The sequence below is a fragment of the Pelobates fuscus genome, chromosome 9 (assembly GCF_036172605.1).
Source record: "Pelobates fuscus isolate aPelFus1 chromosome 9, aPelFus1.pri, whole genome shotgun sequence".
NCBI lineage: Eukaryota > Metazoa > Chordata > Amphibia > Anura > Pelobatidae > Pelobates > Pelobates fuscus.
The window spans coordinates 12,666,521-12,690,590 of NC_086325.1; the positions used below are offsets into that span (position 1 = coordinate 12,666,521).

The 24,070-nt window shown below is 42.3% G+C and overlaps 1 protein-coding gene across 2 annotated transcripts; it reads right to left on the reverse strand.

Annotated features, from left to right (window-relative positions):
- On the reverse strand, nucleotides 1–20,444 carry DLL3 (delta like canonical Notch ligand 3). Of its 2 annotated transcripts, XM_063431198.1 has the most exons (9): nucleotides 19,997–20,444; nucleotides 16,919–17,158; nucleotides 12,107–12,164; nucleotides 10,724–10,981; nucleotides 6,680–7,041; nucleotides 4,748–4,967; nucleotides 3,464–4,100; nucleotides 1,424–1,529; nucleotides 1–385 (listed from the first exon to the last, which is right to left on the reverse strand). In XM_063431198.1, exons 1-9 carry the CDS (start codon nucleotides 20,048–20,050, stop codon nucleotides 380–382), a joined length of 1,941 nt encoding a protein of 646 aa, XP_063287268.1. In that variant the 5' UTR covers nucleotides 20,051–20,444; the 3' UTR covers nucleotides 1–379. The 2 variants fall into 2 exon arrangements, with proteins under 2 accessions (XP_063287268.1, XP_063287267.1); XM_063431197.1 differs by lacking the exon at nucleotides 1–385 and having other exon boundaries at nucleotides 594–1,529.
- Between the last annotated feature and the right edge of the window lie 3,626 nt (nucleotides 20,445–24,070).

Genomic DNA, 24,070 nt, shown 5'->3' on the forward strand with positions numbered 1-24,070 from the left:
AATGTCTATATACAGCCTTATAAATATAAACAGCACAAAATTAAATACAGAAACAGACCACTTTTTACAAAATGAGATTATTAAAAGCATTTTCTTTTAAATGGGGCACACAACAGTATAAATGGTTTTACGTTTTTTTTTTTCCCCAAATCCAGAAAGTTCAGAAGTATTAAAATGATTAACTGTGCGCAGTGGTAGTAAGTCGTCCTGGCAGTGGCAAGAATTCTCTCCTAAATGACGTTTTCAGTACTTTGGTCCAAGTCCATTGATTGCAGCAGCATTGATAAATATGTACAGTGTTTGGTTCCTAATATTTTAATAAATAGGTTTGGTTTCGTATTTTGAATAGAAATGGTTGATGATTGGAGATCTTGTTGGTTTACACCTGGAAAGGTAGAGGTTTTTATTTATTTATTCAGCAGCTAAAAAAGTTCTGCAACAGACACACGGTGCAATGTACAGGCAGCGTATATATACTGGGGATACAATATACATGCTGCATATTTAATCTAGGTGTACAATGCACAGACTATATGTTTAATCTGGGGGTACAATGTACAGACTACATGTTTAATCTAGGTGTACAATGTACAGACTACATGTTTAATCTAGGTGTACAATGTACAGATTACATATTTAATCTGGGGGTACAATGTGTAAAAGCTATATATTTATACAATGTAATCAGGCTGTGTGTTTAATATAGGGATACAATGCACAGGCTGTGTACCTAAGATAAGGGTACAGTCTGGTTGCGTGTTTCATGTTGGGGTACAATGCACACGCTGTGTGTAAAATTTTGGGGTACAATGCACAGGCTGTGTGTTTAATGTTAGCATACAATGTTAATACTGTTTTATTGTTGGGGTACAATGTTCAGGCGGTGTGTTCAATGTTGGGGTACAATACTCAGGCGGTGTGTTTTATTGTTGGGGTACAATGCTCAGTAAGTGGGTTTTATTGTTGGGGTACAATGCTCAGTAAGTGGGTTTTATTGTTGGGGTACAATGCTCAGTATGAATGGTTTTATTGTTGGGGTACAATGCTCCGTATCTCTGGTTTTATTGGTGGGGTACAATGCTTAGTATGTGTGGTTTTATTGTTGGGGTATAATGCTTAGGCTGTGTGGTTTTATTGTTGGGGTACAATGCACAGTATGTGTGTTTTATTGTTGGGGTACAATCCTCAGTGTGTTTTATTGGTGGGGTACAATCCTCAGTATGTATGTTTTATTGTTGGGGTACAATCCTCAGCATGTGTGTTTTATTGTTGGGGTACAATGCTCTGGCAGTGTGTTTTCTGTGGCAGGTCATTCTTGGATTATATAGTTAAGGTAACGTGACAAGCTAACGATAGATTTTGGAATGCCTGTGAGGGAGCAATGTGCATCATTTGGTGCCTTTCACCCTTGATGTAGAATTACCTCTGTAGCAAATACACACTGCTCCTTGTGGCTTGGCTGATTGTACATTGGATGATAGGTATATCCTTCCTGGAATCCTCTCGGGGGTGTGAGGTCTGATTTAAAGCTAGTAGAGAGAAGGACATTGTTTAGAATAATGATAAAATAATTAATCTTTTGTGAGCAATAAAACGTTGCAATGTGTGTTGTGTATAAATGTATCCCACAACAATAAAACGAAACTTCTAATGTGTCCCAATTTTGAAAATCAGTGTTCATTTTATTGAACTGTGAATTATTTTGTTGTTGAACTCTGATCCTCATACACACTACTGTGAGTTTTATTGCTGTGGAGCTCTGCGATACATTCATACAGACTGCACATTACGGTGAGTTTTATTGCTGTGGAGCTCTGCGATACATTCATACAGACTGCACATTACTGTGAGTTTTATTGCGGTGGGGCTCTGTGATACAGTCATACAGACAGCACATTACTGTGAGTTTTATTGCTGTGGGGCTCTGCGATACATTCATACAGACTGCACATTACTGTGAGGCTCTGCGATACATTCATACAGACTGCACATTACTGTGAGTTTTATTGCGGTGGGGCTCTGCGATATATTCATACACAACGGAACACTACTGTGAGTTTTATTGCTGTGGAGCTCTGCGATACATTAATACAGACTGCACATTACTGTGAGTTTTATTGCACTGGGGCTCTGTGATACAGTCATACAGACAGCACATTACTGTGAGTTTTATTGCTGTGGGGCTCTGCGATACATTCATACAGACTGCACATTACTGTGAGGCTCTGCGATACATTCATACAGACTGCACATTACTGTGAGTTTTATTGCGGTGGGGCTCTGCGATATATTCATACACAACGGAACACTACTGTGAGTTTTATTGCTGGGGAGCTCTGCGATACATTCATACAGACTGCACATTACTGTGAGTTTTATTGCTGTGGAGCTCTGCGATACATTCATACAGACTGCACATTACTGTGAGTTTTATTGCGGTGGGGCTCTGTGATACAGTCATACAGACAGCACATTACTGTGAGTTTTATTGCGGTGGGGCTCTGCGATACATTCATACAGACTGCACATTACTGTGAGTTTTATTACTGTGGGGCTCTGCGATACATTCATACAGACTGCACATTACTGTGAGTTTTATTGCGGTGGGGCTCTGCGATATATTCATACACAACGGAACACTACTGTGAGTTTTATTGCTGTGGAGCTCTGCGATACATTAATACAGACTGCACATTACTGTGAGTTTTATTGCACTGGGGCTCTGCGATACATTCATACAGACTGCACATTACTGTGAGTTTTATTGCGGTGGGGCTCTGCGATATATTCATACAGACTGCACATTACTGTGAGTTTTATTGCGGTGGGGCTCTGTGATACATTCATACAGACAGCACATTACTGTGAGTTTTATTGCGGTGGGGCTCTGCAATACATTCATACAGACTGCACATTACTGTGAGTTTTATTGCGGTGGGGCTCTGCAATACATTCATACAGACAGCACATTACTGTGAGTTTTATTGCGGTGGGGCTCTGCGATATATTCATACAGACTGCACATTACTGTGAGTTTTATTGCGGTGGGGCTCTGTGATACATTCATACAGACAGCACATTACTGTGAGTTTTATTGCGGTGGGGCTCTGCAATATATTCATACAGACTGCACATTACTGTGAGTTTTATTGCGGTGGAGCTCTGCGATACATTCATACAGACAGCACATTACTGTGATTTTTATTACTGTGGGGCTCTGTGATACATTCATACAGACTGCACATTACTGTGAGTTTTATTGCTGTGGGGCTCTGCGATACATTCATACACACTGCACATTAATGTGGATCACAAAGCAAAAATATTCCAACTGTATTTATCAAGACGCTTTCGTGTTAACTGTAATTATGAAAATGGCAGTCTATATGGGTAACCTGCATGCAAAAATAAACTATGCAAATGCATATACATATACACACAAGGTTATACATTTCTGACATACCGATCGCAGTGTGCACCCCTAATTTCTTCACTTTCTGATGCTGGGAGGAGTTTTTGTTTGCTCCCAGATTTCTCTCTCAGGCCTTCTTGGTTTGGCATTTTGAAATGTGTTGGTGAGATCAGGAAAGGCTCATTTTCCTTTAGGTTATTTTTGGGTTCGAGGTGGTTATTGTCCTTCTTGTTTATGTCAACTCTTGGCTTTCTCAGAGCTCGCATAAGAATTAATACTCCGCTTCCCATCAAACACAGGGTAACTAGCCCCAGACAGGCGGCCAGAGCCAGCGTGGAGGGGGGGTCAGACTGGTAGGACGATGGTGTTGGATCCTCTACCCTAAACTCACAATTGGAGCCCATATAACCCACAGGGCACTGGCACACATGGCCAGTGAAATGGGTGTAGCAGGTGGCACCATTATGGCAAGGGCGGGAGCTACAGGCATCCTCGCGCAGCGTGCAGTCTTTTCCTCCGTAGCCAAGTGTACAGGAGCAGGTGTAAGTGTTTGCCCCATCCACACACGTCCCTCCGTTAGCACAGGGTCCACTGGCACAGTCATCAATGTTTATTTCACATCTCAGTCCAGAAAATCCAGAGCGACATCTACACACCACATTCCGCCCAACGTCCAGACACTGACCTCCTGAGTGGATTAAGAGGGAAAGGTTTATGTGAGCTTTGAGATAATGTATGGGCCACTTAGGATGGAAGAACAGTGTGAAATGAACATAACAAGTGGTGTGGGTGATGTGTATACAGCATGGCTCGTTTGAGGACATTTTCAGTTTGTGCAACTATCTAGCTCTAGCTCAGACTGGCTGGTAAGATGTAGCTCCCAGAAGATGGGGATAGGGATACACATTACCGAGCGGGTGTATTTATTAATGTATGGGAATCAGGATGACTTCTGCATGAAGCATTGGCTGCCAGAACACTAGTGCCAGATGTGGCCACATGCTTCATTAACTCGGTATTTGATGTAGTTACAGTAAGAGGTGGCAGCATTTTTAGTAACATCCAGTAATCAGGCCCGTAACATTAAACACTGGAGCACAGTACTGGTTATGCTCTATAATATAGGTCATATTTCTCATTTATTAGTGTTGGTAAACAGCACAAGTAGTGTCAGCCTACCAATTTGTTAGTAACAGGCTTTTTACCCATTTAAACCAGAACAGTGTGGGAAATGGAGCTCATTTATTCTATCCGGTATTTCCCCCTACACTGTAGATTTGACTTGCTATAATAAATGTCTGATTGTAATAAGTTGAAAGTGAATTATAATCTCACCGTTCAGACAAGGACTGCTTGAGCATCGGTCAATCTTTTTCTCACAATTAGAGCCGTGGTAGTTAAAGGGGCAGCTGCAGACATATCCACTCATGCTGCTCTTCTGTACACATGTTCCCCCATTGAAGCAGGGCCCATCTGCACACGTCATGGCGCTGATGTCACAGTTCTTTCCGTAAAAACCTCGTGGACAAACACACCTGTAGTCATTCTCCAGGTCCTGACAGGAAGAAGAGAGAATATGGGGGAGAAAGGGAGTAGAAGGTAGAACATAATGGGAAAATGTGGAGAGAAGATATAATGGCAATATAAGGTAATTGTTGTTGGGTAAGTTTGAATGGGTTGAAGTAGAAAATGAAACGGTTGTGGGATACACAGAGGGGAATTTTAGGTACAATTTATTAGTGATAGTGGAGGTCGATGATCAAAATGGGGTAAATAAGATGATACGATGTAACGACAGAAGTGAACAAATGCCATGAGTGGGGGTGATACGATATGTATAAAGAGAAAATGATTAAAGAAAAGAGGGATAGAAATAAGTGGGAAATGGGAAGAGTGGGGTCATTAGAGACAACAGTATTGATATATAAATACACAGATTTGTTTACTAAAAGGATTTTGCTGACGGGCAGCATGTTGCATATCCCCTTACCCCAATTTTTTTTTTTAAGTTCTGAAAGTCTTATGAAAGGATTTGCCTACCCTTATAAACCACCCGGGTACTCTGTATAACACAGTGCCAGTCTGACTGGGTATACACCCTTATAAACCACCCGGGTACTCTGTATAACACAGTGCCAGTCTGACTGGGTATACACCCTTATAAACCACCCGGGTACTCTGTATAACACAGTGCCAGTCTGACTGGGTAAACACCCTTATAAACCGGCTGGGTACTCTGTATAACACAGTGCCAGTCTGACTGGGTATACACCTTTATAAACCGGCCAGGTACTCTGTATAACACAGTGCCAGTCTGACTGGGTATACACCCTTATAAACCGGCTGGGTACTCTGTATAACACAGTGCCAGTCTGACTGGGTATACACCCTTATAAACCTGCCATGTACTCTGTATGGAACTGTGCCAGTTTGAGTGGGTATACACCCTTATAAACCTGCCATGTACTCTGTATAGAACTGTGCCAGTTTGAGTGGGTATACACCCTTATAAACCTGCCATGTACTCTGTATAGAACTGTGTCAGTTTGACTGGGTATACATGCTAAGCTGAAAAAAATATATACTGGATGAAGCTCTATCCAAAGACAGAGCCCCCTAGCTGGTAGATAAGAAATTACAGACAATCATACTCTCAAAAGGTGTCTTAATGTAGTGTGATTAGATAAAGATATAACGGAAATTCCCAGCAATAGATACAATGTATTAACCCCTTAAGGACACGTGACATGTCATGATTCCCTTTTATTCCAGAAGTTTGGTCCTTAAGGGGTTATACAGACATCTTAATAAATGCGGTCAATACACAAGGTAATAAAGTTGTATAGTGGAAGAGACGTATATTAAAATAAGTAAGTAGTATACAGGGGCTTAAGAAGAAAAGTAGATGGAAACCAGTTTCCTCAGATAATCCTGTAAATAGAGGAGGGGTCAGTTTATGTGAAACAGTGAACCCTCCTCAATGAAATTAGGGTTCCCACTCACTGGTGATAAACTGGTATCTAGAGATGTTCCAAAAAGGAACCATGAATCTCAAGACACTACAGTAGGGTTCATGCCCTGGGTAGACTACCCAGACTGACACTGTCCCATTGAAAGCGCTGCTCCTCTTTTGTTGAGTGCCCGCTCTCGGTGAGACATCATACTTTATTTCTTGATACATGCTAAGCTGCTACAAAGCTAATAAATATAAAATGCTGGAATACATAGAAACATAGAATTTGAGGAACCTTCAATGTGTGTACTTACATCACAGCTACCCCCATTCTTACATGGGTTGCTGGCACACTCATTGGTCTCGATTTCGCAGTTTGTGCCAGTGTAACCGGCTCGGCAGTTGCAGGAGTAGCTTCCTTGTCCTGTGTTGGTGCAGCTGGCTCCGTTGCGGCACGGCTTATGGTTGGTGCAGTAGTTTAAGTCCTGGTTGCAGAACAGGCCCCCCCAGCCTTCCTGACACGTGCACTCCCATGGCTGGGCGCAGGATCCGTGGAGACATCCAGGGTAGCGCACACACCCATCGCACAGCAATCCTTGCCAACCCATACGACACTTGCACTCGCCGGGCACTTCGCAGAAACCATGGGACTCACTGCAGCCGGGCAGACAGATTGCTGTAAAAGAAAGATATACACTAAGGAATGTGGTTTTCATAAGCCCCGTTCACAACATCTAAACTGAGCTAAACTAAGTTAACTCCCGTTAATAAACATATAAAAGTCTGGCTGCTGAGTGCACTGGCAGGTATCTCCTACTTCACAGAGGAAGACAAATAGCTAAAAGCTCACTAAAACACCACACACCTGCAGATAGCAATAAATAAATCCAAATTGGGTATTCCAACACATTGTGTTCCACTTGAGTATACACGATATGTCAGATCCTGCTGCCATGGAGGTAATTGGTGAAGGAGTTCTCTCCTGATGTGCCTGGTTATACCTGGATTTTTGTAAGTGTTTACTTTACATCTGTTTTTACATGAAGCACTATGTATTTCTGAGCTTTTTTCCAGATCTGATATATTGTGTATATGCAAGTGGAACACTATCTGTTGGAATATCCAATTTGGATTTCTTCATATACATTTATTTTATTAATAGTGTATAGCGCTGCTTTTATAGCTATCTCCAAGTGTGTTTTTTTGCTATTTGTCCTCTTTTGTTGAGTGATCACTTCATTAACCGTTGAACTTTTATTTTATTTTTTCCACTAATGTTAATTTAACTTTTTACAAATTTTTTTTATCTATTGCCATCTTCTATGTCATATTCAGGTTCTGTTACTTTGGCTTGGTGTTGGTACAATGCCCACCTGCAGGACCTGCCATCATTGTGCAGCTTATCGACCTTTTTTTTCCATGGTTAACATGCGCAGTCTGTTTGGATTCCGCTCAGTTTAATAGACATGCTGAAACCTGCCTTTTTATGGAGTCATTCCACATCTCCAACCAGCAAGCCCTCACAGCAACTGTCCAATTTATACAAACTGCCTAAACTGGGAGGCCAGCTGCATTATCAGAATGAGTCACATGTCAAATTATCCACTCATCCTGAAGTCGTTAAAATGAGTAGCATTAATTAGGGTAATAATATTTTGTCCCCCAGGACATGCATGGAAACTGGTTAGTACTATTAAAAGAAAATAAGATAACTAACGGGGAATGTAAGGGTTTCTGAGGTAGATCCAGCTCTCTCCAAGCATTCTTTGAGAGTTGTAGAGCAGTTGCACACGTGCATGGGAGATCAGTCCACAGGGAGCTGAGTCTGCTTTCACACAGGAGAAATAAATAGATACAGCTGCCCGTCTTTATGTGAATTAAGTCCAGGTCTGCTACACACTATACAGTTTCATCAGAAAGGCAACACTACATATAGCATAACCTTCTGCTGAAATGAATTTTGTCCCTGAACCTGGGATTTAATCCAAATACCGTACATTTAGAATCCTTTTTTTTTTTTTTTTTTTTTTAAATGCACGTTTCTCTTAATGCATTATCTCCATTATGCTTCAGAAAATGCATTGTCCCTTTAATTGGAATTATATTACAAAATGTTCAGTCTGCTATTCATTCATTTTATCTTACAACTTGACTATTCTGACCCACATTTATTGAGTGGATCTTGAATCCTTGGATTTCTACAACAATCATAAAAACTATAGTGTAAACAAACTGCCTTGTTTGCTGAAGATACAATGAAATTCTATTATCTTGCATGAAATCAATCATCATTTAAACATTTTGGTCATAAAATCACCTGAGTGTTGTGCATATTGTGAGACCCTCCCCACTTGCTGGGCCCCTGGAGCCGCTGACAGATGACATGAAGCTGAGGATCAAACCTCAAATACAAACAGCACCTGCCTGATTAAAGGGGCAGGAGGCAGTATTTCTATACAAGCCGCCTGTCTCTTTTGTATAGAAGACAATAGCGGAGCTGGGAGATGTAAGGAGGGGAGGCTGTGCAGGCCACACTCTTTATTAATCTGTCCCAGCCACTCACAATGAAATCTGGTTAACAGCATATGCTGTAACCCCCACTCTATTCACTGCGGCCGGCTGGCACAGACCGTCCCCTCCATATGTTGCACTGTTCAGACCTGTGTGAGACCCTAACCCTATTTATCAGACTGTTTAAGTGAGGATGGGATTAGATGGTAGGGGGAGAGGGGTCATTCAAATTGAGAACATTTAAAGTATAAGAGCACAGGAGTGAATTCAGAACACCAAAACTTTTGGTAACTGGATAGTACCCCGACTGGGGCAGGTTCTCATAGACTGTAACTGGATAGTACCCCGACTGGGGCAAGATCTCATAGACTGTAACTGGATAGTACCCCGACTGGGGCAGGATCTCATAGACTGTAACTGGATAGTACCCCGACTGGGGCAGGATCTCATAGACTGTAACTAGATAGTACACCGACTGGGGCAGGATCTCATAGACTGTAACTGGATAGTACACCGACTGGGGCAGGATCTCATAGACTGTAACTGGATAGTACACAGACTGGGGCAGGATCTCATAGACTGTAACTGGATAGTACCCCGACTGAGGCAGTATCTTATAGGTTGTTACTGGACAGTACACCAACTGGGGCAGGATCTCATAGACTGTAACGGGATAGTACCCCAACTGGGGCAGGTTCTCATAGACTGTAACTGGATAGTACCCCGACTGAGGCAGGATCTCATAGACTGTAACTGGATAGTACCCCGACTGGGGCAGGATCTCATATACTGTAACTGGATAGTACACCTACTGGGGCAGGATCTCATAGACTGTAACTGGATAGTACAGCGACTGGGCCAGGATCTTATAGACTGTAACTGGATAGTACGCCTACTGGGGCAGGATCTCATAGAATGTAACTGGATAGTACGCCGACTGGGGCAGGATCTAATAGGCTGTAACTGGATAGTACACCGACTGGGCCAGGATCTCATAGACTGTAACTGGATAGTACCCTGACTGGGGCAGGATCTCATAGACTGTAACTGGATAGTATATCCACTGGGGCAGGATCTCATAGACTGTAACTGGATAGTACACCGACTGGGCCAGGATCTCATAGACTGTAACTGGATAGTACGCCGACTGGGCCAGGATCTCATAGACTGTAACTGGATAGTACGCCGACTGGGCCAGGATCTCATAGACTGTAACTGGATAGTACGCCGACTGGGCCAGGATCTCATAGACTGTAACTGGATAGTACACCGGGCAGGATCTCATAGACTATAACTGGATAGTACACCGACTGGGGCAGGATCTCATAGACTGTAACTGGATAGTACGCCGACTGGGGCAGGATCTCACAGACTGTAACGGGATAGTACACCGACTGGGGCAGGATCTCATAGACTGTAACTGGATAGTACGCCGACTGGGGCAGGATCTCACAGACTGTAACGGGATAGTACACCGACTGGGGCAGGATCTCATAGACTGTAACTGGATAGTACGCCGACTGGGGCAGGATCTCATAGACTGTAACTGGATAGTACGCCGACTGGGGCAGGATCTCACAGACTGTAACTGGATAGTATCCCGACTGGGGCAGGATCTCATAGACTGTAACGTGATAGTATCCCGACTGGGGCAGGATCTCATAGACTGTAACGTGATAGTATCCCGACTGGGGCAGGATCTAATAGGCTGTAACTGGATAGTACCCCGACTGGGGCAGGATCTCATTGACTGTAACAGACCATATGCCAATTGTATCTGGACTGGGTATTTTATAAGAATTGTGGCTAGTTGCCGCATACAGGATGGACTTTTTTTTTGTACTCACGCTCAGCACAGTACTCTCCTCTCCATCCAGCCAGACACAGCCGGTTTCCTTCATGGTCGCAGGTGTAATGTCCGAATGTATCGTCTCTAGGACGGCAGTAGTCTGAGCAGCTGTCTCCATAGTAGTACTCATCACAGGTTACATGATAGGAGTAACGTAGTTCACTTTGCTGCCCTGAATGTATATCCTGTGACCAATCTTCTCCTACAAACAAGCGTCGCCGTGTTACCAAGCGACTCAGGAGCTGGTCGGGGTTCTCTGAAAGAAATTCAATAAATGGCACATGAAAGATAGAACCAGAGATGGCAAGAAGTATTATGGTATAGAAAGCAAGTACATTTACTAAGCTTAGTTAGACTGCTCTTATATTAAATGGTCAATTAAAATACCATAGCTACTCCAAATCACAGCATTGGTTATTGTTCACAGTATTCTGCTTCCTGTGTCCCTGTCTGGCTAAAACGATATATGCATTATGGGGACATCTCAAACGAAGCACTGAAAAATCCAGGATATAAGCTATCATAGCTGCCAGAGGGATTGATTAACTATGTATAGTATTTTTATATTACATACATAAACCATAACTATATACATTATATTTAGTCATTGTACACATTATATGCCATATAAAGTAACTGTATACATTATACGCCATATACAGTAACTATATATATTATATACATTGCATACCGTATAAGTGCGGTGTATTGGGGTAATTGCAGTGTATGGGGGTTAGTGCGGTGTATGGGGGTAAGTGCAGTGTTTAGAGGTAATAGCAGTGTATGGGGTTAGTGCGGTGTATTGGGGTAATTGCAGTGTATGGGGTTAGTGCGGTGTATTGGGGTAATTGCAGTGTATGGGGGTTAGTGCGGTGTATTGGGGTAAGTGCAGTGTTTAGGGGGTAAGTGCAGTGTATGGGGTAAGTGCGGTGTATGGGGGTAATTGCAGTGTATTGTGGTTAGTGCGTTGTATAAGAGTAATTGGAGTGTTCGGGGGTAATTGTGGTGTATGGGGGTTAGTGCGGTGTATAAGGGTAATTGGAGTGTTTGAGGGTAAGTGCGGTGTATGGGGGTAATTGCAGTGTTTGAGGGTAAGTGTGGTGTATGGGGGGTTAGTGCGGTGTATAAGGGTAATTGGAGTGTTCAGGGGTAAGTGTGGTGTATGGGGGTAATTGCAGTGTTCGGGGGTAAGTGTGGTTTATGAGGGGTTAGTGCGGTGTATAAGGGTATTTGCGGTGTATGGGGGTAATTGCAGTGTTCGGGGGTAATTGCGGTGTATGAGGGTAATTGCAGATGATTTCCATGCAGTGGAGTCAGGGATGCAGTAACCTTGAACACCTCAATGCTTTACATCACGTTATTGTGGAATGGTTGGTCCTACCTGTGGACTGTTCAGATGTCTGTGTACTCCAGGACTCCAGGATTAGGGAAAAAGTGCCCTGAAATTAGAAATCTCAGTCATTGATGCACCTTATATTACAAATCTTACAGATATTATTTATACATGCAGAGATCCACACCCTCATTAAAGAGCACTGTTTAATATTCTCTCTGTAACTAGAGACATGCACCCCAAGTCTGAGAGACGCACCGCAAGTCCTGAGAGAGATTCGCCCCAAGTCCTGAGAGTGGTCCACCCTAAATCCTGAGAGATGCAAACCAAGTGAATAGGGTGAAGAGCCCTAAGTGATAAGTACCAGTTAATATTCTCTCCGCAGACCATGAGGGAAAGATTAATGTGGTCTGCATCCGTCAGAACACCTGTTCCCCCACTGGACCACCAGGGATTATTATCCCGTACCTGGTGAACGCTAAGCAGGAGAGGGCAAAACATAGAGCACACACAAATACATTACATACAGTCATTAAACACATTACACACAGCCAACATACGCATTACACACAGCCAGCACATGCATTGCACTCAGTCAGCACACTCATTACACACAGTCAGCGCACTCATTACACACAGCCACACGCATTTCACACAGCCAACACACGCATTACACACAGCCAGCACATGCATTGCACACAGTCAGCACACTCATTACACACAGTCAGTGCACTCATTACACACAGCCAGCATGTGCATTGCACACAGTCAGCACACTCATTACACACAGTCAGCACACTCATTACACACAGACAGCACACACATTACACACATCCAGCACATGCATTACACGCAGCCAGCTCACTCATTACACACATCCAGCACATGCATTACACACAGTCAGCACACTCATTACACACAGTCAGCACACTCATTACACTCATTACACACAGTCAGCACACACATTACACACAGTCAGCACACACATTACACACAGCCAGCACACTCATTGCACACAGTCAGCACACTCATTACACAGTCTTTGCACTCATTGCACACAGCCAGCACACTGATTACACACAGTCAGAACACTCATTACACACAGCCAGCACACTCATTACACACAGCCAGCACACTCATTACACACAGCCAGCACACTCATTACACACAGCCAGCACACTCATTACACACAGCCAACACACGCATTACACACAGCCAGCACACTCATTGAACACAGTCAGCACACTCATTACACACAGTCAGCACACTCATTACACACAGCCAGCACACTCATTACACACAGCCAGCACACTCATTACACACAGTCAGCGCACTCATTACACACAGTCAGCGCACTCATTACACACAGCCAGCGCACTCATTACACACATTACACACAGCCAGCACACTCATTGCACTCAGTAAGCACACTCATTACACAGTCTTTGCACTCATTACACACAGCCAGCACACTCATTACAGACAGACAGCACACTCATTACACACAGTCAGCACACACATTACACACAGCCAGCACACTCATTGCACACAGTCAGCACACTCATTACACAGTCTTTGCACTCATTACACACAGCCAGCACACTCATTACACACAGGCAGCACACTCATTACACACAGTCATTACACTCATTACACAGTCTTTGCACTCATTACACAGTTAGCACACACATTACACACAGCCAACACATGCATTACACACAGCCAGCACACACATTACACACAGCCAGCAAACACCACATATACAGAGTAAACACAACCATCACATACAACACACATTATGTGACAGAGATAGAGAGACTAGGGGGCCACTTAAATCTGTATAGAAAAAGATGTGACTATGGCTTAGCTGGAGGATATTCCCAGATCATCTTTTTTAGCCTCTGGTTTTCCACTTGGATTAAATTAGCAAAAAGCCTAAATTTAGAGAATAGCCCTCTCAATGTCAAAGGCTGTGGTGCCCAATCTGAAATTATTTTGTGTGTCAGGACAGTAGGTTTTAGTACCTTGTTCAAGTCGATATATTTATTTTACATTTCCATACCACCGTATGAATGTATTATTTACCTATACGTTTGTAAAATCACAGCTTCTAATAAAACTGGATTTTCCCTGGGTCCCATCCAGCTCACTCATTCATATGTTGACAGTTACGTCAATGGCTCCTTCCTGGTTTGACAATTCCTGGAACGTGGTGCTCTGTCCACCAGAAACCCATTCTCCCAGACCCAAATCTCGCTCAAGTCACTTCCTTGTCTGGAATGAATTGTTCCAAAGGCACGTCCACCTGTTGTAGTGGAGTGTGTGGGGGTAATTGTGTTTTGATTTTGCACAGACCCATGGAATTGTCTGCTAAACTGCAAATGTTCTTCCTAATTTCAAAACGATTTAAATAAATTGACTAAAGTATATTAAAACAAAATAAATAGCCCAAAGTGATATAATTTTAAACACTGGATTGCTTATGAATTTATTTGAATTTGACCAATCTGAGGAAATTTCGAGTTAGTTAGTCAATACCCAAGTAGGGATCATTAGCCTCTAATAATAGGAGGGAGCAGTGAGTGTCTGCCACCTCTCCGGCGCTCACTGCAATATACCCTGTACACAGCCTGGCTGATGATGCTAGATAGACACAGTACAAGAAGGCAGATCAAACACGTTGAAGAAAACAAGTGAGTCGCCACTCACTAATGGGGAAAGGACCCTGCTACTTATGGTCATCGCAATCCAATTTTACTAAGATGGCAAATCGAGAATATCCCAAAAGTACAGGTCGATTGAAAACACATAATCAACCCGATTAGCCCTGTCACGTTTAACAAAAACGTGTTTTGCCGCTTACTTCAGCTCTGTTGTTTTTTTTTTCATTTTGGACGCTGTCACTTTAAATATTGGAGAGAGAAAAAGAATGTTTTTTGTTATTCTTTTACACTGTCGCTAGTAAGTATGTTGTAACCAGATACATGCTCTGTATCTCTATTATATTGCTAAATGATTCTATTAGCACTTCATTAAATAGCGCACTAGCCAGTTACTGCAATATATTTAATATACACTACTTTCTTACCACTTTATTCGTTATAAGGTGTTCTCTTTTATTTACATTGTATTTTTTTTTGTGTATGTCTGTTATATAAAGAACTTAACATATTGAAACCGTCTATTCCTGTTCGCAATATAAACATGTATTCCTAACACCTATACCCCTACCTATGTAGGCGTCCACTCCCCCTTGCAGGGGTTTAAAAGGTAAGTTTTACTTACTTTACATACAGTGGGGTGCTGGAGTTCCGCCTCCCTGGATGAGATCATCAGTCTCAATGATCTCAGCCAATCCAATGCTTCCCCATAGGCAAACATTGGGAGGCTGGTGCACACGCTGGGCCAATCAAATGCTCTTCAATTGATTTATTGAGTTATTTGTGATACAACCAGGTTTACCTCAGTTATAGCTGCAAAAGTGCCTCTAGCTCCACCACCTCCTGACAGCGACTAGCCTACAGGCATCTTACCCAGAAATGTAAACATTGACGTTCCTGGACATGGAACCAAGACCACTTCACTCATACTCTGAATGCCTATAGAGACCATGGTTTGTATTGATGGTATTTTTATACCAATTTTAGAGTTATGTTTTATATATATATCACCATTGTATTCACCATGAGATCACGTGATCAAGAAATTATGTTCTGGCATTGAGAGGGATAACTGACGTGTGAGATTAGACATGTCCGCTACTGACTCCTTACATTGTGATACACGTTACTGTTAGGCTTGATAAGAGCCTCTAACAATTCCTGTGTGTTTCCAATAAACCTTGGTTTGCTGTCTTGGTCTCCATCAAGGTTTCAGCGTCTATGAGATCAAAAATGCGTCATGGTCACATTTGTGCTGGTTTTGTGCGCATGCACCATTTTCTCATGTATCCATTGAAACATACATTTATACATTGGTGGCTTTTTTCAGTGATGCACCAAATTATTCAGTCTTTCAGCCATTGTATATTCATCCATTGTATTTGTCCCCCTTTTTTTTTTTTACTGACTGTGCTATTTTCTCTTCTGTGTGTGCTTTGGATGCTCTTATAACTTGCTTAGCCTCTGTCTGCCTAATCTTATAGATCATTCTGTCTTCCTCCCTGGGTTTTTTTTATAATTACTAAATGCCAACTTTTTGTTTTTTACTATTTTGGCCACATCTGCGGAGTACTACAGTGGTTTCTTGAATTTTCTGCTTTTACTGACAAGCCTAATGCAATTTTCTGTTGCCTTCAGCAGTGCAACTTTTAAATAATCCCATTTCTCTTGGACTCCATTTAAATTGCTCCAGTCTGATAATGACTCCTTTACACATATTCTAATTTTAGAAAAGTCTGTTTTTTTAAAGTCTAAAACGTTTTTGTGTGGTGTGACTCAGTCACTGTTCTTATATTAAACTGATGATCACTGGATCCTAAACTTTCACCTACAGTAATATACAATACCAAATCTCCATTTGTTAACACTAAATCTAGTATGGCCTCCTTATGAGTTGACTCCTCAATGACATTTTTTAGAGACAATACCAGTAGGGAGTTTAGAATATGTGTGCTCCTGGAACAAGCAGCTATTTGGGTTTTCCAATTCAAATCAGGAAGATTAAAGTCACCCATGATGATAACTTCCCCCTTTTTTGTCATGTTAGCTATTTCCTCAACTAGTAGATTATCTAACTCTTCTATTTGTCCTGGTGGCCTATAAATCACACCTAAATGAGTTACTGTGTGATTACCAAATAGAATAGAATAAACAAAGTAATCATGAAAAATACAATTATCCTTCTTCTTTTTTTACTTACCGGCCACTTGAAGTGGAAGGGAACACGAATGGGACTGCTGCTTGCAATGGCACCAGGCTCTGCAGACAGGATACCACTAAGTGCCATTCCAAATGTGCATGGGGGATCTGGAGAAACAACGGGCTGGGCATGCTTCAGACACACGCGGAAGAAAAGGCGACAAGGTCTGTTGGAGATACAAGCACTGTGTGGATTACTGAAAGAATGGATCTTCAGCTCGAAAACTCCAGCTGGCTGAACCTGAGATCAAAGACAGAATAAAAGAAAAGTCAAAACAATGAGACTTTCCTCAATATAAACAATGTATTAAACACTACAAATCGCGCTGGTGAAATAGACAGAGACTGTGCAGTAAGCTACGAGCGAACGTACTGAGTGCCCATTACTAGTCCTATGGAGGACAGATATTGTGTATAGAGGATTTCCAGTATAACACCACATCCTGCACTCATACTATACAGAGAGCACCCTCTATAACACCTCCTGGACTCACACTATACAGAGCTCACCCTTTATAACACCTCCTGGACTCACACTATACAGAGCTCACCCTCTATAACACCTCCTGGACTCACACTATACAGAGCTCACCCTCTATAACACCTCCTGCACTCACACTATACAGAGAGCACCCTCTATAACACCTCCTGCACTCACACTATACTAAGAGCACCTAGTATAACACCACCTCCTGCACTCACACTATACAGAGCTCACCCAATATAACACCACTTCCTCCACTCACACTATACAGAGAGCACCCTCTATAACACTTCCTGCACTCACACTATACTAAGAGCACCTAGTATAAAACCACCTCCTGCACTCACACTATACAGAGCTCACCCAATATAACACCACCTCCTGCACTCACACTATACAGAGAGCACCCTCTATAACACCTCCTCTACTCACACTATACTAAGAGCACCTAGTATAAAACCACCTCCTGCACTCACACTATACAGAGCTCACCCAATATAACACCACCTCCTCCACTCACACTATACAGAGCTTACCCTGTATAACACCGCCTGCACTCACACTATACAGAGAGCACCTAGTATAACACCACCTCCTGCACTCTCACTATACAGAGCTCACCCAATATAACACCACCTCATCCACTCACACTATACAGAGAGCACCTAGTATAACACCAACTCCTGCATTTACACTATACAGAGCTCACCCAATATAACACCACATCCTCCACTCACAATATACAGAGAGCACCCTGTAAAACACATACTGCACTCACACTATACAGAGCTCACCCAGTATAACACTTCCTACTGCACTCACACTATACAGAAAGCACTCAAATTAACACCACCTCCTCCACTCACACTATACAGAGAGCACCCTGTATAACACCACCTCCTCCACATACATAGAGCACCCTGTATAACACATACTGCACTGACACTTTACAGAGCTCACCCAGTATAACACCTCCTGCACTCACACTACACAGAGATCAGCTTTTATAACACCAACTCCTGCACTCACACTATACAAAGTTTACCCAGTATAACACCTCCTGTACTCACACTATATAGAAAGCACACTGTATAACACCTCCTGCACTCACACTATATAGAGAGCACCATGTATAACACCTCCTGCACACACACTATATAGAGAGCACCATGTATAACACCTGCATTCGCACTATAGAGAGAGCACCCTGTATAACACCTCCTGCATTCACACTATATAGAGAGCACCCTGTATAACACCTCCTGCATTCGCACTATATAGAGAGCACCCTGTATAACACCTCCTCCTGTACTTACACTATAAAGAGAACACCTGTATAACACCTCCTGCATTTACACTATAAATAGAGCACCCTGTATAACACCTCATGCAGTCGCACTACACAGAGAACACCCTGTATAACAGCTCCTCCTGCACTCACACTAAATAGAGAGCACCCTGTATAACACCACCCCCTGCACTCACACTAAGTAGAAAGCACCCTGTATAGCACCTCCTACACTCACACTATATAGAAAGCACCCTGTATAACACCTCCTGCACTCACACTATACAGAGAGCACCTAGTTTAACACCTCCTGCACTCACACTATACAGAGAGCACCCTGTATAACACCTCCTGCACTCACACTATAAATAGAGCACCCTGTATAACACCTCCTGCACTCACACTATAAATAGAGCACCCTGTATAACACCTCCTGCACTCACACTATAAATAGAGCACCCTGTATAACACCTCATGCAGTCGCACTACACAGAGAGCACCCTGTATAACAGCTCCTCCTGCACTTACACTAAATAGAGAGCACCCTGAATAACACCACCCCCTGCACTCACACTATATAGAAAGCACCCTGTATAACACCTCCTGCACTCACACTATATAGAAAGCACCCTGTATAACACCTCCTGCACTCACACTATACAGAGAGCACCTAGTTTAACACCTCCTGCACTCACACTATACAGAGAGCACCCTGTATAACACCTCCTGCACTCACACTATAAATAGAGCACCCTGTATAACACATCCTGCACTCACACTATAAATAGAGCACCCTGTATAACACCTCCTGCACTCACACTATAAATAGAGCACCCTGTATAACACCTCCTGCACTCACACTATAAATAGAGCACCCTGTATAACACCTCCTGCACTCACACTATAAATAGAGCACCCTGTATAACACCTCATGCAGTCGCCCTACACAGAGAGCACCCTGTATAACACCACCCACTGCACTCACACTAAGTAGAAAGCATCCTGTATAACACCTCCTGCACTCACACTATATAGAAAGCACCCTGTATAACACCTCCTGCACTCACACTATACAGAGAGCACCCTGTATAACACCTGCACTCACACTATATAGAAAGCACCCTGTATAACACCTCCTGCACTCACACTATATAGAAAGAACCCTGTATAACACCTCCTGTACTCACACTATACAGAGAACACCCTGCATAACACCTCCTGCACTCACACTATACAGAGAGCACCTAGTTTAACACCACCTCCTGCACTCACACTATACAGAGAGCACACAGTATGGAATAACTCACCTGCCCCAGTTGCATTCCTAGAATAAGGATCGGGAGCATTAGCTCAGCTCTCATTGTAAGACAGGGATCAGGCACTATTACCCAGGGGGTCCTGCAAAGATCGGAATATTCTGTAAAGCACCCGAAAAAAACTGTTTTGCCTGAGCTGCCTGCTACAAATCCAAGCCGGGTATTTACCCTGCAGGTCTGTGCACTGAGAATGGGTCAATAATATCACTCCCGGTCATAATCCATCTATGGTTAATGCACTTGGCAAAGCAGAGTATCCAGATAGCAGAGCAGGTTGTCCAGGTAGCAGAGTAGGAGTTCCAAGTATTGGCACAATCCAGGTAGCAGAGCTGTAATTCCCAGTAGCAGAGCACACTGTCCAGGTAGCAGAGCGGTAATTCCCAGCAGCAGAGCACACTGTCCAGGTAGCAGAGCCAATGTTTTGAAGCTGGGAGCTTATGATGTGTCTCTTCCAGAATGATTCTCTCCCAGTTTTTATACTGAGCCAACTGCTCACTGACTGGGACCCCTTCCCCCTCCTCATTTCCCCCTCCACCCTCTGCTCTCATCACCTCCTTGGAATATAAGGAAGAACCAAACACAAACAGTATGAACATGTGGCCCTGGCCCGTCATAAAGTGTCCGTCTCCCACACTGTCACATTATAAAGTGTCCCAAATACTGTCATATTATAAAGTGCACCCCATACTGTCACATTATAAAGTGTCCCAAATACTGTCATATTATAAAGTGTACCCCATACTGTCACATTATAAAGTGTCCCCCATACTGTCATATTATAAAGTGTCCCCAGTAACTGTCACATTATAAAGTGTCCCAAATACTGTCACATTATAAAGTGTACCCCATACTGTCACATTATAAAGTGTCCCTAGTACTGTCACATTATGAAGTGTCCCCCATACTGTCACATTATAAAGTGTCCCCCATATTGTCACATTATAAAGGGTTCCCCATACTGTCACATTATAAAGTGTACCCCATACTGTCATATTATAAAGCTTCCCCAGTAACTGTCACATTATAAAGTGTACCCCATACTGTCACATTATGAAGTGTCCCCAGTAACTGTCATATTATAAAGTGTCCCCCATACTGTCACATTATAAAGTGTACCCCATACTGTCATATTATAAAGTGTACCCCATACTGTCATATTATAAAGTGTCCCCCATACTGTCACATTATAAAGTGTACCCCATACTGTCATATTATAAAGTGTCCCCAGTAACTGTCACATTATAAAGTGTCCCCCATACTGTCATATTATAAAGCTTCCCCAGTAACTGTCACATTATAAAGTGTACCCCATACTGTCATATTATAAAGTGTCCCCAGTAACTGTCACATTATAAAGTGTACCCCATACTGTCACATTATAAAGTGTCCCAAATACTGTCACATTATAAAGTGTCCCCCATACTGTCACATTATAAAGTGTCCCAAATACTGTCATATTATAAAGTGTACCCCATACTGTCACATTATAAAGTGTCCCAAATACTGTCACATTATAAAGTGTCCCCCATACTGTCACATTATAAAGTGTCCCCCATACTGTCACATTATAAAGTGTCCCCAGTAACTGTCACATTATAAAGTGTCCCAAATACTGTCACATTATAAAGTGTACCCCATACTGTCACATTATAAAGTGTCCCTAGTAACTGTCACATTATAAAGTGTCCCCAGTAACTGTCACATTATAAAGTGTACCCCACACTGTCACATTATAAAGTGTCCCAAATACTGTCACATTATAAAGTGTCCCCAGTAACTGTCACATTATAAAGGGTCCCAAATACTGTCACATTATAAAGTGTACCCCATACTGTCACATTATAAAGTGTCCCTAGTAACTGTCACATTATAAAGTGTCCCCAGTAACTGTCACATTATAAAGTGTACCCCATACTGTCACATTATAAAGTGTCCCTAGTAACTGTCACATTATAAAGTGTCCCCAGTAACTGTCACATTATAAAGTGTACCCCACACTGTCACATTATAAAGTGTCCCCAGTAACTGTCACATTATAAAGTGTACCCCATACTGTCACATTATAAAGTGTCCCCCATACTGTCACATTATAAAGTGTCCCCAGTAACTGTCACATTATAAAGTGTACCCCATACTGTCACATTATAAAGTGTCCCAAATACTGTCACATTATAAAGTGTCCCCCATACTGTCACATTATAAAGTGTCCCAAATACTGTCACATTATAAAGTGTACCCCATACTGTCATATTATAAAGTGTACCCCATACTGTCACATTATAAAGTGTCCCCAGTAACTGTCACATTATAAAGTGTACCCCACACTGTCACATTATAAAGTGTCCCAAATACTGTCACATTATAAAGTGTCCCAAATACTGTCACATTATAAAGTGTCCCTAGTAACTGTCACATTATTAAGTGTCCCCAGTAACTGTCACATTATAAAGTGTACCCCACACTGTCACATTATAAAGTGTCCCCAATACTGTCACATTATAAAGTGTCCCCAATAAAGTGTCCCCAGGACATATGTATGTATAATATTTTATTAATATTACACATCTAAGTGCACTTTATAACACTTTGCACTTTATTATAAAATGTTGCACTAGTTGCACTTTGTAACATTGGGTCTTAAAGACACAGACCTTATTATTTTAGTATATTCACAAGAGTGTTTTGAGGAGTTTTTACACTTGTTTTTGGTGCAGCTTCATTATATGGTATAAAACATTTATTGGAGACTATTATATTACGGGCGCCTACTTTTTACTTGTTTTCTGTGTATATCTTGTCCCCAGTAACTGTCATATTATAAAGTGTCCCCCATGCTGTCACCAGTCTGGGTTCTTTTTTCCTGGTCAAGTCTGTCAGGGGCTTTGCAATGGCACTGTACTGGGGCACAAATTTCCTATAATACCCCGCAGTCCCCAGGAATGCCAGCACCTGCTTCTTGGTTTGGGGCACAGGCCAATGACGGATGGCCTCTACCTTGGCGGGGTCTGGCATAACCTGTACTAGTTGTCACTTCAGTCAAACGCTCGTTCTTCTCTGTACCTGCCTTCACTGGTTTAGCAACATTTTCTCTAGATCTTTTTCTTGATCATCTACATCAGTTATGACTTGAGTCAAATCATCAAATTTCTTTTCACCTGACCTTACTGCTTTCTTTACTTTAGTAATATGCATTTCAGCTTTCTCTAGATATTTTTCTTGATCACTTAATCACAATCCTCGCAGGCTAGGTCCTCTACTGCAATCGCTAGCAGCTCCCTCTGGCTTACTTGGCCACCAGTGGCATTCCTGTAGTCCTGCATTCTCTGGGCCAGTCTGATTGCTCGGGTTGACATTGTAGGAACGATGCTGGAAGCCTCTGGTTGTGGTTCAGACACTCCATTCTGCTGCTCAACCATGTTGCGTCTCTCAGCAGCGGTCTGAGCTCTAGTGTACATCTCCGATCAACTTTAGCCTCTTCAGATCCCTGTACTGCAAGTTATCCCACTCCTGCCACCAGTTTGTGACGATACAGACTAATATCGACCATGGGTACTTCAACTAACTTGCACAGCTGATCACTATACTAAGTGTTATGACCTGGGCTTGGAGTCCCTTTATCCACCAACATTCACATTAAAGCAGATCTAGGATAGTTGCAGCAAGGCAAGAGACAACGTGCTTCTTTCTTAGTACAAACAGCAACAACTTTATTTTCAAAGAGCAACTGCCAGACAGATATCTCAGCATGGGGGGAGGCTCTGCATCTTGTGCCATGTGACACATTAAAGCCTTTTTTTGTCACATTATACAATAATAACGTAAAACTGCAGAAAGTAATAATCATGGCTGTTCCACAATGGGAGCAATAATCAGAATGATATAATTAGGGCAGTACAATGATCTACACATTAATAATCCATGTGTTATTCAGAACTCTGCGATGGTTTATAATACAGGCTATCATCCTGTAGACTTGGCATTCATTATGGGATGAATATCAATCTGGATAAAAATTGGCTCATTTTGCCGAATAATGAATCCCCGAACCACACAATAGATTTAATA